The 18771-nt window shown below is 35.6% G+C and overlaps 1 protein-coding gene across 1 annotated transcript; it reads left to right on the top strand.

Moving 5' to 3' along the window:
- Nucleotides 1-1064: 1064 nt before the first annotated feature.
- Nucleotides 1065-18709, top strand: LOC135684062 (gephyrin). The gene is made up of 22 exons (XM_065199489.2): nucleotides 1065-1209; nucleotides 1814-1895; nucleotides 5511-5568; nucleotides 6282-6374; nucleotides 6900-6994; nucleotides 7430-7496; nucleotides 7997-8039; nucleotides 8629-8720; nucleotides 9360-9432; nucleotides 10339-10473; nucleotides 11082-11174; nucleotides 12035-12090; nucleotides 12967-13086; nucleotides 13860-13918; nucleotides 14167-14269; nucleotides 14936-14986; nucleotides 15582-15703; nucleotides 16114-16201; nucleotides 16540-16613; nucleotides 17208-17272; nucleotides 17828-17931; nucleotides 18393-18709. The coding sequence occupies exons 1-22, from the start codon at nucleotides 1095-1097 to the stop codon at nucleotides 18621-18623; spliced, it is 2019 nt and encodes a 672-aa protein (XP_065055561.2). The 5' UTR covers nucleotides 1065-1094; the 3' UTR covers nucleotides 18624-18709.
- Nucleotides 18710-18771: the final 62 nt, after the last annotated feature.

The raw sequence follows: 18771 nt of genomic DNA, 5'->3' as shown, positions 1-18771 counted from the left end.
AAAATTTAAGGAAATTCCAGTTAATGGTCCTCCAACAACGTCCAGAGTTATGTTATTTTACTTAGTTTCTAAAGGCAGAATATCTGGCATTGAAAAAAATTCACGCAATGTATTTATCCGTGGCCCCCTGGCTCCGGCGGCCCTGAGATGTATAGAATAAACTATACTGTTAAGCGATTAAGCGATAAAATCATTCCAGTCGTTATAGAGTCTTTTATTAATTCACACCAAAAATGTAAAGTACATAACAGAATGCCTCGTATTTTGTTGAATTAGTTTAATCTTTTCAAAATTGGTTACCTCCATTTGTTATGTTCACGTGAACTTGCTGCATAAAAAGATTTGCTACAGTACAGACTTTAGCAGCATCTCAGCATTTTATCAAAATCAAATAACTGCATTGAGTGTCACTTCAACTACTACAACTAAGGACCAAGTGCGAAAAATGATTTATGCCGGGACATGAGTTAGGTTCTAATAATACTGAGCTTTGTGAATTTCTTAATTTAGCTAAAGCTTTGTGAATCTTCTATTATCAACCTCACTTTCATTAAGCGTGAGGCTAGAACATAGAGTTGATAACTGTATGGGCTAGAATCCAGGGGTGCCGTCCTGAAAAGTTAGGAAGGGGGCTGTGCTGTAGGGAAATTCATAGGCTACACCCATGATCACACCTTTACCACATCATTACTACACCCAATATACTTGCATTTGTGTTAAAGACTCTCTGTTGTGTATAGAAATATTTCAAACTATTTGATGACACAAACAGACTGATAACAAATTGCTCTTCATCAGAAATCTATAGTAAAATAAGGCCCCTAAATCTCTCTGAATTTTAACAAGGGGAGCTGGGCCTCTCTGAGCCCCCCCCCCCCCTCTACTGCACCACTGCTATAATCACTTTGTCAGAGGTGTCGGAGAAAATGTCTACAGTTAGGTTAATCTTCATTCAAATCTTCATTAACTGATTTAGCATTTGAAAATTCTTGATTACGCAGGTCATTGCCTACCACATACGTATTGTATGTACAGTATGTACAGATTTTGTACTGGCTCTCAGAAACTAGGGGTTTCGATAGGTTTCGATTTCGATGGTTTCGGTAACATTAAAACGAGACTGGAGCGTGAATATAAATATGGCAGACACTGGTGGAAAGACTCTTGGAAATGAGAATGGAGGGTTGCTTGCCATTGGCGTTTTGACCGGTTCGTAGAACATATTTTGAAGCATTTCAGCCTTTATATATGACTACAAGGAATGGGGATAAGTTGTCAAAATTATTTTTACGTTAATTTGCCATTTACATCTCAAAGACGTCAGGTCCTCTCATTTAGAAGGCAGATAAGTTTTTTGTAACGAAAAAATTGAAGATGGCAAGAAAAAGTGAAATCATATTGAAAACATTAAACTGGAACCATTAATGGTAGCCACTAAAAACAGTGGTCTTGCTCAAGTATTAAAGACTAGTGTGAAATAATAAATTGGATTAATGGTCCTTTTATCAATAGAAACTGTTATTTTCAAAGTGACATTTTGATTGTTAACTCTTTATTTCCATCAAGAAATGGACACAGAGGGCACCTTCGGGCTTTCTCTTCATGCTATATAACCAGAAAAATGCAAGCTCAAAAGGCTTAAGAGATGATTGGTTTGTTTAGTCAAATTCTCTAAAAATTTTATTAAGAAATTACACAGTGAAATTAGTTTGGAATTTAGTTGTTACCAGATCATACATTCAGCTAAGATGCTGATGTGGAAATTGATTCTAACAAACTCTTTGTAAAATAAATCTGCTCAATTTTTTTGCAGTGAGTGATAGCTGCTATGCCGGAAAAAATGAAGACAAGAGTGGACCATGTCTAGTTACATTAGTTAAAAAGGAAATCATTAGGTGATTGAATTTTTATTTAATGCTAGAATTATGCCAAGTCTGATTTTTCCTTTCATTGTTTTACTAAAACTCACAACGTTTTATTTGGTTTTTTTGCGGAAGAAAAAAGTTTGCCTATTTCTCTTTATAGCTGGTGCTACAAATTATACTGCAAGAAGTGTTGAGTATGAGTCTGCCTCTAAATAATGAAAAGCTTTGAAAAATCTTAGAAGCTATTGAAAGCATGGGCATCCCAACTTGTGGGATGTAGCGGGTGTGACACATGTAGAAACTTATGCAGCCAGCAGTGGCGAAGCTAGCCAAAAATTGTTGGTCCTGCTGTATGTACAAGGCCACACCCTTATTCAATAGGAAACACCTATGAACAAAAATTCTTTTTTGTAGATGAACTTTTTTGCAGTAAAAAGCAAATTCTAAATCCATGTCTATCTTTTGCAAAATAAACCCATACTTAAAGATGTGCTTTAGGGTGCTTACTTTTCAAACAAATCTATGTTAAATTGTAGTAAGCCTCTACAGCTGAAGTAAAAGTTCAAATTGGTGATAACTAAATTTGACAATAAAAGGGAGGTAAGGGTGGCATTTGAAGTTGCATATCATATATTTGTGGTAGTTGAAATAGTCTAATTAGACTATTCAAGATTTTGGTCCAATCTAGATCAATCTAGACACTCTATTAAAATACCTGACCAATCTAGATACTCTATTAAAATAATTTTAATAAACAACAGAGTTTAAAGTCTGTAGGGGCAAGTTCACAAATTCTGCAGAACAATTATTCTGCAGCTGACAAAGAGAGGTACAATTGAATAATGTGTCGCGTTATCAATGAAAACAACTTCATTAGCCAAACCATTAGACGAGTAAACAATTCAGGTAGAAAAATACACTTTCATACTAGCAGTTCAGCATTCAGTTCATCGGTATTCAACATAGCAATCAGTCGCCCGTTAATCTCTTACAAATGCAAATTCCATTGAAATTGGTTTATTCTCCAACTCCAAAATTTCAATCACACAACAGTAAATTCAATTATGCTTTTATCGTCCTTGTCTAAGTCTAAGAAAATCTTATTTGTTTAGGCCACCATGATATACCGTGAAGGCCGTGTTTACCATTTCTTTCTCGCAAACTTTGGACTTTGTCTTGTTACAAATAAAATTTATGCAGCTCAACTGAGGCAAGTTTTGCTGTCAATAATAATATCATTGGTATTGCCAAAGCAAGCAGGAAATCCACATTCACATTGCCTCGCCATAATACTTGAACTGGCCTCCTTGCTAGTGCCTCATAGCAGAGCGAGAATGCACAGGGCAATTCTTGCAGTCCTGCTCTCAGAAATAGCAGGACCAAAGGTTTTCAAAACAATACCTTTTGACCTATGAAAGTGAACCCTCAACCAATCAAATCACTACTGCTTACGAAATGTTATGATGATCATTTCGGCAAGGTCCTGCTCCCGAGATTGAGCAGGACTGCTCTTTGTTCTAGACTATTGTGAAGCAGGACTAAATTTACAAAAGCCCATTGTGAAGCAGGACCAAACATAGGGTATCATAGTTATGAGCAGGACCAAAATACAGGGTTGCCGTAGAAAAGAACAGGACCTTGAGATTAGCACGGGATGCCTGTATCAGCTGGCGGAACTGGGGACTGTTTATCAAATAGAATTTGAAACTTCCTTTTTGCAAAGAAGAAATTGTTTATTGTTTACAGTAAACCTTATCTTTGGAAATTCTTGGTCCTGCTCAGCAGGACCAGCAGGACATTTGGCTTCGCCACTGGCAGCCAGGTAAAATTCAAATCAGAACTAAGGAGCAAATGAACCAAAGATTTGACAACCATCTCTTATTTTGAAGCAACAAATAGTTTGAAGTGTTGTGGGATTACAGGTGCAAGTCCAGACAGGTTGCACATATTTCAGAAAACCAGTCAAATTCTCAGAGCTATGTTTCTCTGTGAATCTTGAAATTTTATCTAGAATTTCAGTTGCAAGTATTGCTGCATTTCTCCCTGACTGACTACAGTTCCTCTGTTCACATACTGAATTGAACTGCTTAATTTTATAAGGATAACTCTCCCTGCTTGCAAAGATTCTGACAGAGTTTCAATTCATTTTTTGTCCTAAGGTTTCTGAGGAATTCAAAATCGAGGAAATCAGTATCCACTGGAAATGACAGTTTAGAGTATGCTATCTATGCTCAAATATTGAAACTGGTGGCTATTGTTTTCTGAAAACCTACAAAAACTGGCACCCATATGTTTCTTTTTTGAAAAAATCCAGTGACTTGACAGCATATTTGATATCCATTGCGCAAAATTGTGGATTCTTGGTTATCATCCATGGCAACCTGACAAAAATGAAATATGAATCAAATGAGATTCTGAAGTCTCTCTTGTGGGACTTGACTTTCTTTTTTGGAAAAATACATTGAAATTAGAATCGAAATTGCAAGGAGAGGATCAATAGGCATGTTGAAAGGAATAAAATTTTTGTATTTCAGAAAAAAGGGAGACAAATTAATCACAGTTTACTAACCACATGAATGTTCCCCGTGAATTGGCCTTTCAGCCTAATGAAAAGAGTAAAAAGATATGCCAGAAACAAAGACAAGTGAGGGAAAATTGAGCAACCCCACAGTTTTTGCTGCAGAGAGAGATGTATAACTGACAATATTAAGCTTGAGGAAATTTTGAATAAGAGAATGGATTAATTAGGACATCATGATTATTAAATAACTTTTTGTAAATTTTTAAAAACAGATAAAATCTTTTCAGGTAAAAGAGGAATTTTTGCAAAAAGTAGGTAGATTCATCAAAACACCCAACGACTCAACAGCTTCGGAACATCCCCGATTGAGATCGAGATCAGGCAGTGCTAGTTGCTTTTAACAGGTCTGTCTTGCCATAATTAACTGCTATCCCAGCCAGTTGAGCACAGGGGGTAGCAGGTAATTATGGCAAGACAGCATAATTTTCTTGGACTGTCAAGTAGTTGGGAGGTAGTGTCAAATAGGGCACTTTTTAACTAAGTAGAGATAGAAACCTTGGCTTGCAAGTGGGAGGCGTGGGGTGTTGAAATGGGAAAATGCTCAGGTCATTCCACTTTTTCAAAAGGGATCTCCCTGTTTAGGAGATTTTTCACAAGGGATGGTTTTTACCATGCTTGTTACACAGGAGGTGTGTCTCTTTTGTTTTGTGAAGAATTTTTTTCTTCTAAAAAAAAGTTTATTTTTGGCAAGCAAAATTTTAGGACAATGTAAAGCTTCTTAGGCTAACACTATTGAAAAGCTCCTTTTCATATAGCCACATTTAATTGCTCACACAGTTGGTATGAAACTATTTTCACACAAATTAGTTTTTGTTACAAAGACTGATTGAGTGATGCTGTTTGAATTTTGTTGTATGTTATTGTTACCCCTAAAATATAGAAAAATGTCCTTGAAAATGTCTATATGAAATTTTATCTATCAGACCAAGGCTTACACTGGTGCAAAGCTATCTTCTTTAGAAATTTCTTTGTAAAGGTTTTTTTCTTTCTTTATTTAAAGTTGGTACAGTTTCTAGCTATGCATACTCAAGCTAATTAAAACCAACTATTTGATTTCCATTTAGAGGCCAGCCTTCTAAGCTATTGCACCAGGTAGCTCCAGATGAAAAGGATCACATCAAGGTTTGTAACTTGTTGATGTCCCTCTCATTAGTAAATATTTTTGAGAATAGAATTTGAGGAAAATATCTGGATGTGACTAATGTCTAGGGAACTGTCTTTTGAAAAGCATTCAATACCATGCCCATATAAAAAAGCAATATTTGATATTGTAAAATGACTTAATTCTACTTGATGAATTATGGCAAAAGTGGATTATGATTAATCACCCACCACCTAATACCTCCTGTTGGCACCATCACTGAAATTGTGGATAATTTCGGGTTTTGTTCATTTACATCTGTTTTGCACAAGATACAGTTCACATTTCAATAGTGCTTGTTCCTGTTACTCAGTTGAGAACTCCTTGTGAATGTCTTATTTAGAGGTTTTTGCAGAAATCATTTGGTTATGCTATTATTGGTTGAACTTTTCTGCAAAACTTTGGAAGGCTTTACCTATTATTTGTTTTCAAAATGATTCAGAAGCTCGCCATGGCTTGAGGAGAGCCTTCCTTTATGCTGGGCTTCACTTTTCCAAGAGAGGAGGGGGGGGGGGACATTGGCTTGACTCAAGGAGATTTCACCAAAATGTTGATGTCGCTACTGTTTAAGACAAAAAAGCTCTAAGTTTATATTGAAAATCAGTTTTCATTTAAAACATTTAGTTGAAATGCCTTTTACATTAATTTGGTTTATTGAACAGCAGTGAAGGTGCAATGTTTTTTTACTAACCAGGAGCAATTATTACAATGGTCAGATGTGGACAACTGTCAGCTGATATTAACAACTGGAGGAACTGGTTTCGGTCTACGAGATGTCACTCCAGAGGTAATTGAAACAAAATTTTGCATCTGAATTTATTCAGGAAATTATTGTAAAATGAATTGATGCAGATAAAAGCATTTTTGGTTTAGTTCTTTAATGATTGCAGGGTGCTGAGAGAACCAAATAGGGAGCCGCTCGGGGAGTCGCTGAGGTGCCAAATGAGCAGCTGAAGGGGCCGTCGAGGGATCCGCAGAGAGAGCCACCTTTCCCTCCTTGGGGATTGCAATGTTTTTTGCGATTGCTCATCCCGTCTCTGACCTAGAATGATGGACCACTTTATCTTTAAAAAGCAGAAACACATTATTAGCATCTTCTCATGCCTTTAGCCCTATTTGAATTCTTGTTACATCATTGTGCATCCATGTTTCTAAAAAGGCCATGTCTAATTGTAATTTTTAAGATTTTATTTATGTAGTTTGGATAAGTGAAAAGCAGTTCTTTTGCTGACAAACAAGACATTTCAACCAATGAAGTTTTTTTTCTTACAAAAACTGTTTAAGAAGTATGCCTGAATTTTCCATTTTGTAGGCCACAAAAGAAGTTATCACAAAAGATGCAAATGGTCTCACACATGTTATGACATCTGGGTCTTTGGCCGTCACAAAGTTTGCGATGCTTTCCAGGCAAGTTTTAATTGTTGATCATTATCCGTTGGTTCGTATTTTTAAGGATGTCGAACGAACAGTACCTTCGTATGGAATTTCCACATTTCTTCCTTGATTTAATGCAGTTATTGCCAAAAAAGCTCTTTCAATCCACGTAAAGGCCCAGATTAAGAAACTTTCGTCTATATTTACGACAATCCGAAATTTTCATCCTGTCTTTTTTGAAATATTGGAATTTTCGCATTTGTGCAATTTTTTCGTTGAAAAGTCTTTTTATAGAACAGAATCTAAAAATGTCTTTAAAAAAACGAAAATTTCGAAACACAGTACTAAAGCTTTTCTTCTCGCACTTTTCAGAGTATAAAACGTCAGAACATAGATCGAAAACTCTACGCTAGAAAATATATTTCGTAAAATCATAGAAGCTTTTTGTAGAATAGATTTTGCTTACAGGGCAGTTTGTGGAATAAGAAACAGAACGCTGATTGTAAATCTTCCTGGAAGCCCCAAAGCTGCACAGGTATACTCTAACTCAGCCTAATTTTTTTGTATGTTCTCCAAGCTGATAATGAATGAATAAACAAGAGCTAGAATTATCTGCAAATCGTAAAAGCAAGCGTAGATGATCCAATTAGTTTCAGCATTCCACTTAGTGGCTGGATAGTCTTTTTGTCCATGTCTTTTTTATCTTCATACAACATAGATGTAATGCACACCTGTATTAACAGAGAAAATAGTCAGTTGTGAAGCTTTTGAGTCTCTGCAGGGTATGGGGTAGTTCCAGGGGGAGAGGGGTCGTGCCAGGGGGAGATTCGTAGTGTAAGTGGGTGTGGGTAAGTGTCAGGGGAAGAGGGGTAGTATCAGGATATGGGTGGTATCAGAGAGTTAGGCTTGGTGTCGGGGGGATAGGGATTGGTGTCAAAGAAGAAACCATAAGGCTGCCATGTTGTTTGCTTCAATAAAAGATAATAAAAGTATTCTTGAATATTTTCAAAAATTCTTTTTCCGGTATTTTTTTAGGAATGTTTCGGATTTATTCTTCCAGCGCTACCACATGCATTGGGTGAGAATGTTACACTATGTTATATGAAATTTCTTTTCTGTTATGTTTGGCTTTTTATAGATTTCATCACTATTACAATCCATGCCAAAATTGGAACAACCGACTATCAAAGTTTAAAACTTGCTACGTGGTGGTATTATTTACTCAAAAATAGTTACCACGTGCCATTTCAAGCACATTTATCGAATCATGTAATATTAATCGGATCTTTGTAGATAAGGTCGAGGATGATGATCGGAATGAGATGAAAAGGGCAATTTTTATCATTTATCGCTACACCAAAATGACCTACAGGGTGTGGGGTTGGAAATTATCAATTAGTAATTAATACATTAGCATTATAAAGTAATTGTTAAAGCAGTTTTAGTTAACGTAACAAATGATTGTTGATAAAGCTGTTTACAAGAAGGCCATTGTAAGGTTCACAGGAGATTGTAAGGTTCTTGTTGAAAAATAAAGCAAATTTGGTTTGTTCCTGTGGTGATGTGAGAGCTAGTGGTCGAATGTGGAAACTAGAAGAGGTCAGAGGGTATTTTTTCTTCGGCATAATTTAATTACATTCTCAATTGGGTATTATTTTTGGTTTTAGATTTGCTAGGGGATAACTTGCAACTGGTAAAGAGAATTCACGAAGGAATGCAAGGGACTGCTTTAGTGAAGGGTTCACAGCCAACATCAGCAGTGAGTGGGTTAGATATTATTTAAGCGTCTTTTCGCTGGTAACCACCCAAAACATGTCACCTAGGTACTGTAAATGTAAGAAACTTCTGCCACCTCAAGACATTAGCTGTTGGTCGGCTTTGCCTCATATGATGGCTCATCGTTTCAGGTAGACTCGAACGGGACCTGAGTTATGTCAACCTAGAGCCAGTCATTAGGCCATTAGTAGCAATGCACATAGGGTAATATCTTATTTGAGACTAACTGATAAATAAATCTGATGAGCACTGTCGAATCCAAAAGTACGGGTCATCGTACAGCCACAATGGTATTGAATGTCAATCACGTAATAACATGACATATTTGAGAGCAATAGGAACTGCAACAGTACCTTACAAGATGGTTTTAAAAAGCAGATGCATATAGCCAAAGAACGTTTTCGAGCATTTGGCTATCGTGCCGGTGTCATCTGCGAGACCAAATTACGCCTATTCCTTCCCTTCCAGGTGATTTAATCTAATATCAAGCACCAATCGACCATAAAAATTTATAAAGATATAAAGATAAAATAAAATTGAATCTAAAACCTTAAGGGTTGTTCATATCTTATTCTCTTTTGTAGAGTGGTCTTAGATGTACCCAACAATTTTTTTGCCATAGGCATCAACTGTAGGAACACATATTTGCGCCCATAAAGCTGATGATGGTACCTCGAAAGAAATTGAGGCCAAAAGTGAGTTAATTTGATGACGACTCTCCTAATGTAGATAAAAGGGTTAATGGTTGGCCTATTTTTTTTAATGTTTTCTGGTATGAAAGTGTTTTCTGATTTTATCACTAAATCATATATTGTACTTATTTTGCAAGTTTCCAATTATTTAGGGTTTCCTGCTAATAACCTGTTATCTTACTTTTGTATCCTTTCTTAATGCTTGTCGAAAGCGTTGCATAAAATTTGTATACTTGTGGCAAGCTGGTGTAGTAGTTGAGCTGTCATAGGTTTTCTGTCTGCTGTGCTTTGCAAGGGGTACAATGATTTTTAGATACTTTATCCAAATAAAACATTTCAAATTTAGCTCTACCACAGTTACAAGACCTTACAGTAAAACACAATGAATCTCAGATAAGACGTTATTATTTGGGGGTTAGGGTGAACAAAGTTCTTACATACAAGGTACTTAGGACCATTCCCCTGCATGACGAGTGTATATTCCCCTGACTGTCGTCATGAGATCGAGAATCACTGCTTTGCGTAACGTCCTTAATGGCTCATTCATCACCTTTTTAATCATAGAATCTTAACATAAATTTTGAACATTGATTAGTCTATATTACATCTTTTGTATGCATAGCTGAAGCAATTTGACCTGATTATATTTTGTCGTTTAAAAACCATTAGAATGCATAAAATTGAACAAAAATAGACTATTAACAGTTGCAATAAAGGTCTAGTTTCGCTCAAACTTAAAAAGATTCTTGATTATGAGCCAGATTTATTAAGAATAATACCCTTTAGGTTATTTTTTTGGAAAAGTTCTTATACTATACCGTGTAAAGATTTTCTGTACGCTTATCCAACAACATGTTTATGGTTGTTGCACAGTTTTGCGCTATATCGAATTATATCATTGTTTTACAGAGCTTCGTTATTACGAACACATAGCTGAAAGAGACAGAAAATCACCATACCCAATGATGTCCATGAATGAAGCCATCCCTCTTGTTCTCAAGCATTCTCACGTTTTAGGTGTATTGGATAAAATCTCAGTTTCAGGTTAGAGCATCTTCAGACTCTGCATATAAGCTAACGTTTCTTTCACACTTTCCTATTGGCAGCATGATAGAGGATAACTCGAAGCATAGGCAACATGGTGGCCTATAATGGTGGTCTTTGCACTGTTTACCTTCGTAATGAAGTCTAATGAAAGCAAAAGAAACTTTTTTCAGCCTTGTTTTAATCGTTTGAAAGAATGGAATTATATAAATTGAAACATGATTCAAATCTAGAAAAGTAAATGAGATTTTAATTTAAGAAGCAATAAAGTTCTAAAGTGATTATGTTTTAAAATTATCTCCGAGTTTTTTAATTTGGATCATTGACCATAAAGAGCATCACACTTCAATGCCTGTTGTACAGTGCTCATAAAACACGTTGTTTGACAGGTGAAGTCTGTGCAAGATTTAACTTATGCAAAGAATGCTGAAAATTTATAGAAAGTAGTGGAAATTTTATTAAAAATGAGAATTTACAATGAATGCATTTAGATGACAATGGTTTTTTCACACAATATTTTGTTTACGTTCTTCCATGTATTTTCTATAAGTGTTGTATTGGACAATACGGAATGAAGTTAGATTATATCTGGACTCTCTACCTTCTAGACGCTCTTGGAATGACATTAGCTGAAGATGTCGTTGCTCCAGAACCCCACCCACCTTTTCCTGCTTCCATCAAAGATGGATACGCTGTGATAGGTATATTGTTGTTATTTTCTTAAACTTCCAGAACTTACTCTCATCCGGTAACATCGCAAGCTCTCATTATATTTATTCGATTACCGCAATATAGACGTTTTATTTGTAATGGGTATATTTTGGAACCATTTTTTCACATCATACTATACCTTTCTAATAAAAATTGTGTAAATTAAATCAGAACTAATCTATATCCACAGTATAATCTAAAAGAGTGCCAAAGCAAAGCATTTCATGGTCATATTTACAGTTAGCCAAGTAATAGACTATGTAGTTTCTGTGCATCTAGTGGCAATACTCCCTGTCTTGTAGGCGTTTCTTGTGAATCGTCTGGTATTCAAAGTAGATATAATAACTTAGTCTGTTTATTAGAAGATATGCACTTTGGTTAAGGATATTTCTAAGCTGCAACTCAGAATTTTACGCTTACTGCGATCATCAGGCAACTGTGTTGTAATCGTAAGAGGTAAGCTAAAAGAGGTAAGCTAAAAGAGGTAAGCTAAAAGAGGTAAACTAAAAGAGGTAAACTAAAAGAGGTAAGCTAAAAGAGGTAAGCTAAAAGAGGTAAGCTAAAAGAGGTAAACTAAAAGAGGTAAACTAAAAGAGGTAAGCTAAAAGAGGTAAGCTGAAGGGGTAAGCTAAAAGAGGTAAGCTAAAAGAGGTAAGCTGAAAGAAGTTAGCAAAAGAGGTAATCTTAAATAGGTAAGCTAAAAGAGGTAAGCTAAAAGAGGTAAGCTAAAAGAGGCAAGCTAAGAGAGGTAAGCTAAAAGAAGTAAGCAAAAGAGGTACCTGTGTTAACAATTTGACTCCCAGGATTTTTAATCGTAAATAATGCGCTCGTTTCTTTTGTGTTACTAAAGCTGCTGATGGAATTGGAGATAGAATGGTAAAAGATCATGTTACTGCTGGAAATATGGTAAGATTTTCTTTTGTTCCGTTTTTTAAATACAGTAACCTTAAAAGTTATGGCAGCTCTGTGCACGGTCTCTGTTCAAATTTAGCGTGATGATATGCTGTGTGATACGTCATAGAGTTCTAAAGTGTGACGTCATCAAAAACCTATTTCAAAGATCACCATGAAATACTTCAAAATATGCAAAATTGGCCAAATATGTCTAAAATCGGTTGAGATATGGCTAATGAAAGATTTGAAGTTTGCTAACGAATCACTGCTATTTTGGCTCTGTACATAAAGTTATGAACAGAGACCAAAATACAGAGGTTTGATGGGGAGAGAACCAATAAACATGTGGACATATCTCTGCCATTTCGTTATACACTTGCTTGATTTTGCACATTTAGAGGTATTTCATAATGCTCTCTCAGGTTATGTAATCCAAATTAAAAAATTCTAAAAATAGATTTTTGTGACGTCATCACTTTAGAACTCTATTAGATCTCCATGATTGGACTTTTCAGAGAGTTAAAGAAAAGACGCCATAACGAATATTGTTTCTGAACAGATGTAGTAAATGAGCAATGAAGTATACTACGAAGCCTGCCATGCGTTGCTAGTTTGCATGCTTGCAAAAAATAAAAAACCAACTCCAAGTAGCCATATCCTTCTAAAGAACATACATTCATTTAAATAATAACATGTCATATCTGACTACTAGTCAATGTTTCCTAGTGTGCTGATATTTTGCAGTTGCTATTCCTCTTTTGGAATTTGAGCTTGCTTTTAAGTATTTATCTCTGTCTTTTTCCATCTCATCGAGACAGCCCATGTAATCTCTGTTTCTGTTCCTCTCTGCCCATGTTTTGATGGACGTTGTGTTTTTGCAATGTTTAGGTTTCCAAGTCTTTGGAGCCAGGATACTGTATCAGAATAACAACAGGAGCACCAGTGCCACAGGGTGCAGATGCAGTTGTCCAGGTTGAGGATACTGAATTGATTGAAAGTGCAGATATGGTATGTTTTGACATTTTTGTTTGTGCTTTTTATACACAAAACTAACCAATTTAACCATCCGTACTACCAAATACCTCTTCAACTGTTGAATCAAGCCCTGCAGTTATCTTGAACTTCTCTCTTTCTGAAATTCTCTGTTACAAATAGTTTCTGCCACATTCAAAGGACAAGCAATTTTTGTTTTTTTCCTGATTCTTTTTGTTCTTGTAATCTTCTTTTTAATTTTAAAAGCTAGCAGATTGCGTATGATAACAGGGAGGTTCGTGATGGTAATTCAAGTTGAATTTAAAATGAAATGTTTCCATTATTATCTATTATCAGGTATTAGATATAATTTTACCATGCTAAACCCAAAGGCAGCGATAAGGTCTGAAGTTATTCATCAATTGCTACGATTTTCGGTAATAAATACGTAAACTACTGTTAAATTATATTTGAGTTATTGGCCGATAATGCTCAAAAATGTATATCGGGTTACGTCTGTTGCTTTTACGCGAAAAACAAACTAAAGATTGACTATAATTGACGTTGATAACGCTAGTGAATCGGTTGAAAGTGATACAGGCTTGTTGAAACCTGATCAGAGTATTTCTGGACACGTAATCAGGAGGTATTTCGTTTTCGAAGATGGAAATTTGATGCTGAATCTTGCGGTTTATTTATCCGTCTGCTAGCAAGAATTTATTGATTTGCAAGCATTTTTTCCGTCAGATGATGCTCCAACTTTATCAGTATCAAAAATGATGACAATAAAGAATTTATTTCCTTTGTAGGGCCGGAAAGAAGTTAAGATTCGTGTTCTGCAGTCAGTGAAAGTTGGTCAGGATATCAGGTTAGATTTAACTAAAAATTCGATTCTAATTGCCTCTCTGTAGAGTACAATCGGACAAAATCTAAATGTTATAACAATTCCGAAAAATTTGTATTCAGGAAAAAATACTTTTGTATTCAGAAAAACAATTCCATTTATTGTATTTAAAAATAAGTAACAATATGTCATAGGAAATATACTGTCATCGCTAAAAATATTAATTTCCTGTCCGAAGGATTTTTTGCTGATGATTTACGATTTTATGAAAGGTCAGTGGGTTTCGATATTCCACGTGGAGGGAGAATTCTTTCGCAAGGGGATGTTTTGGGTCCAGCAGAGCTTGGGTTGCTGTCTACTGCAGGTGTTACCAAGGTATGTGGCCTTAAACGTTCCATGCAAAGATTAAGGCTTTGTTTTCATCGAAGTAAGAAGGAAGATACGCTGGATATGCTGTTCGCCGGATTCTGTGATTCTTGCAATGGGTAATGATGCGAAGAATAATCAAGAGCAAAGCAACACGACGACGAGAATCCAATGTAGTGAAAAAGAATTTGAGGATAAATCGAATTTATTTAATTTATTTATTTTTTAAGTTATTTTGATAAATTATTTTCATATTACGTGATTCGTTGAGTGATATCAAATTTTCAACATCCCCCAGCAAAAATGTCCACTTAAATCGAAATATATTGACCAAGTCAACAACGGTTACAAAAGCTATATCACTGTTGGACTCCAACTAACATGTAACTCCTTCATTCACCTTTTCGCTTTTACCAAACATTTACTTTTTTTAGGGGTTCTTGCCAATCATCTACTGCTGTTCTTTTTAAATGGATAACAATTTTTGAGGTGTAAACGTTGATAAATCAAATTCCTCCGCAAGTCGAACAATTTTATGCTCCCCTTGCTAGCTCGACCTATTTGAACTCATTGAGGCACAGCAGTACACCGGTACAGATGAATTCGCCATACACGTTGTTCAGATTGATCAATGCCTATAGAATATTAATTTAAATACCTTTTTCGCCAATTCAGGTGAACGTGTATAGAAAACCTGTTGTTTCAGTTCTGTCAACTGGAAATGAGGTATTAACTTTGCTTTCATTTATGTCTATTAAATTCTTACTGATCATCTATTCTTACTGGTTGGGTATTTTTGTTTTTGGCATTGCTTCATTGAACATCAAGGCCGGGTATGGGGCGTTTGGTATCTTTCTCTAATCAATGTGATAGAAATAGCAAAACATTTAGTTAATTTTTTTGTCAATATGTATGTGGTAAATATCCTATTTGAAAATTTTTGCAAATTAGCTCCTGTTATTATGCATATTATCGTATTCAGCAATTTTGTTGATAGGCGCATTTGTGGTTTTATCAAAAGATCGAGCAGTTTTTATATGGCTTCAGTTAACTAATTGCAGCCAAAAAGTTTAATATATGATTAGACGATCTGCCATTTTGCCTTTCACTATTTCGATTCATTTGTTTATGAGACGCCAACAAAAGTAACTTGTTTTTGAATAGTACTTACACTATACTCTTAACTTGAAATTAAATAATTATTTTCTCGTTGAAAATTAACCGTTTATTTCATATGAAATATTTTATTTCAAATCGGAATATTTTATTCTCGAATTTCAAGAGCAAATCAGAAGAAATCTCCTTCTTTTTTCTGAACTAGATCGTAAATCCAGGTCAGGCAAGGAAACCTGGTCAAATCTATGATACAAACAAAACAACTCTTTTGGCTGCCATCAAGTCGGAGGGATTTGTTGGAAAGGATGCTGGTATAGCTACAGACAGGTCAGTCAAATTTGTAGAACAATTAAACCGATAATTTCTAGAACAATTAAACCTCATCTATTCTTGAATTTCTCAGAGGATTTCTCTGAGAATTTGTAAAACAATTAACCCAAATTCTTCTCCCTGCCGTTCAGAAGTAATCTGGCAAATTTGGTTAATTTATGTAATAGGCCAGTTTATTGGTTGTTTCATGTGAAAGTTTTGAATCTTCGTAGGGGAATTTACGCATGGAAGGGGCGGAATCCTGACCTTATTTTGATAGAGGGCGATCGTTTTCTCAAAAGAGGCTAGCTCCTTAGCCTAGTTAAGTTTTTTGTTCAATCAAAAAACACAGGTTTTTCTAAAAAAATTTCTATTCCCTAATTTCTTTTTTGATTGTTAACGACAACTGTTGTCTGTCTTTTACATAGACCAAATGATTTGTACACAAAATTGCGTGAAGCGGCAAAATCGTCTGACATCGTAATCACAACTGGAGGAGTATCAATGGGAGAGCTGGTAAATAACATGATTTCTCGTTGTTGGGTCCTTTTTTATTATCAAATAACTATAAGTCAACCAAATAATTGAAATATGCACGAACTATTCACAAATTTTATCATAAAAGCAAAGGATGAATTGAAATAAAATGAAAAAATGTACAGCAAATTCTAATAGATTTTAATGATGTAGCAAACTCGTCTTACAAATATTGTTTTTTTGCCCATATCCTAGACACGCTGTTGTATTTAAGCCACCATCAAAAGGACTTACGAGAATTTTTAATACGTGGTTTTATAACTCTCACCGCCATCTGGCTGAAAAATACATTTTCGAGTTTTTTTGTGTTCTTGTAGGATATTCTGAAGCCAGTTTTAGAAGAAAGCCTCGGAGCGACAATTCATTTTGGGAGAGTGAATATGAAACCAGGGTAAGCAATAAAATAAATCACATCAAAGGGTTATAGAATCAGATGCCTGCCAACTAACCCCATATAGTTTATTCGATCTCTATAAGGTACACTAAGCCTTGCTTAGATAAATGGGCTTAACTTTTCTTATTCGCTTGGCGAAAATATTTTGTGCCGTTTCGGCTTTGTCACCCTCAACAGATTTTGAGCAAATTGACATTTTTGATATGATTGCGAGATGGAGCAGAATCGTGGTTACCGTAGGGTGATATTCCATTTATAACTACCCATCTATAATGTACCATCATTTGTGACGTAGGATGATGACCCATTTATTAATTGAAAGCCTCATTTCATGATTTTCTCAATGTACGTTAGTGTCAAATTGATAGTTGACCGAACGAAAATCTTTTTGTTTCAGAATGAAATACATATCTGTCATGCAAAATATTCCTACTTAAGCTTTTCTATGCAATTGTTTTTGTTTAGAATGGTTGATACAGAACATTTGTTTATATTTGTTTATAATAAGCAATGGATCTCAGTTACAGTCATGATTAAATTGCACATTTTAACTTTATGCTAATTGAAAGGTAATTTTTTATCCGTGACTAGCAAGCCAACAACATTTGCAAGTGGAAAAATTGGAGGTGTTCACAAGCTATTTTTCGCACTTCCAGGTACAAACTGACATTGCCATAAATTCAACTTTAAAAGCCATTTATCTTGCATTTGAATAAGACAATTTGATCAATGACGCTAAAGGTCTTCCAGTTAAATCTTTATTTGGTTCTGAAAAAGGTTAAGAGTTGTGAAATGTTTCGTTGCACTGTGTTAATTTGGAAGCTTATTGCTTTTCGTTTAATGATTCTCTAATACAATAGCGGCGCCAGTCACTAGGCTCTGGAGGGGGGGGGGGGGGGGGGTCATGCCCTTTACATCCAGAAAACATCCTTTTACCAACATGGAACGTCAATTTTACCTAAAGTAAACGCCCATGACTAACTTTAGGTTGCGTAAGGCAGTTTACAAGTCCAAGAAATGCATCAGAAAAAGTACATTGCCAAAATATTACCCCTCCCCAACATTTTCTCATCAAATATAGCCGAAATACAAAACTGATTCTGCCGAGAACTGGGGCGGGGCGTGTCCTCCCCAGTGCCCCCGTGGCGCTGCTACTGCTTTCATGTGGATACTTGATGTAAATTTTTGAGCATTTTTTTGTTACTTTCAAGGGAATCCTGTTTCTGCGTTGGTCACTTTTTACTTATTTGTTCTACCGGCCTTGAAGAAAATGTCCGGATTTCCGGATCCGAATTTGCGGAAAATCAAGGCCAAGGTTTGTTTGCTAGACTTATCTCTGAATTACGTCACAAATCATTTTGTACACTTGATATAACAGCTTCTGTTTTTTAGTACACATTTATGTTTATGTGTACCAGAAATTGGTAGTGTATTTTATTTTGATCCAAATTGTTACTCGTTTGTTTCTTGGCAATTGTTGAAAGACAGAAATGATTCAATAAGTACAGGAGACAATATGCATCCTTCCAATTTTGCTTTTCGTGATGTCGTTATTTATCTCATACTGTAGTCCTAACAGCTTCTTTGCAAATCATGCAGTTTCTCTCTAGAAAATGCCAATGGTTTACTCTTCCATCACATAGTCATATACGTATTATACTTAAACTCCTTGTTTTCATCAACTTTTGTCAAATAATGCTATGGGTATTGAAGTTCCGCATATATAGCCACTAAGTCTAAGGATTAACAATTTTCTATGCATCTCCCTATTTCTAGTTGGGTTTCAGTGTAAACCTCGATCCGAGACCGGAATATCACCGAGCCATGTTGCAGTGGCATGGAAACGAGAATCTGCCAGTGGCTCATTCTACAGGTAGTCAGTGCAGCAGCCGGCTGCTAAGCATGCGATCAGCGAATGCGTTGCTTGTTCTTCCGGCAAGATCAGACCATTTGACGTCCATGGAGCAAGGATTCATTGTTGAGGCTCTACTTATAGGCAATTTGTGATAAAGATCCAGTACATGAATTGTTATTCTGGTACATAATATGTAGACTCAGTTAATTATCTTTATTTGTTGAAGATTGTGAAGTAACTGGGCATTTTGAAGTTAATGGCACTGCAAATTTGAAAACACTGATAATGAAATAACGTGTT

Source organism: Rhopilema esculentum, chromosome 10, assembly GCF_057945365.1.
Source record: "Rhopilema esculentum isolate cy_ngs chromosome 10, ASM5794536v1, whole genome shotgun sequence".
In the NCBI taxonomy this organism is placed as follows: domain Eukaryota; kingdom Metazoa; phylum Cnidaria; class Scyphozoa; order Rhizostomeae; family Rhizostomatidae; genus Rhopilema; species Rhopilema esculentum.
The sequence above is the reverse complement of the archived record's forward strand: the minus strand, read 5'-3'. Positions and strand labels throughout refer to the sequence as shown.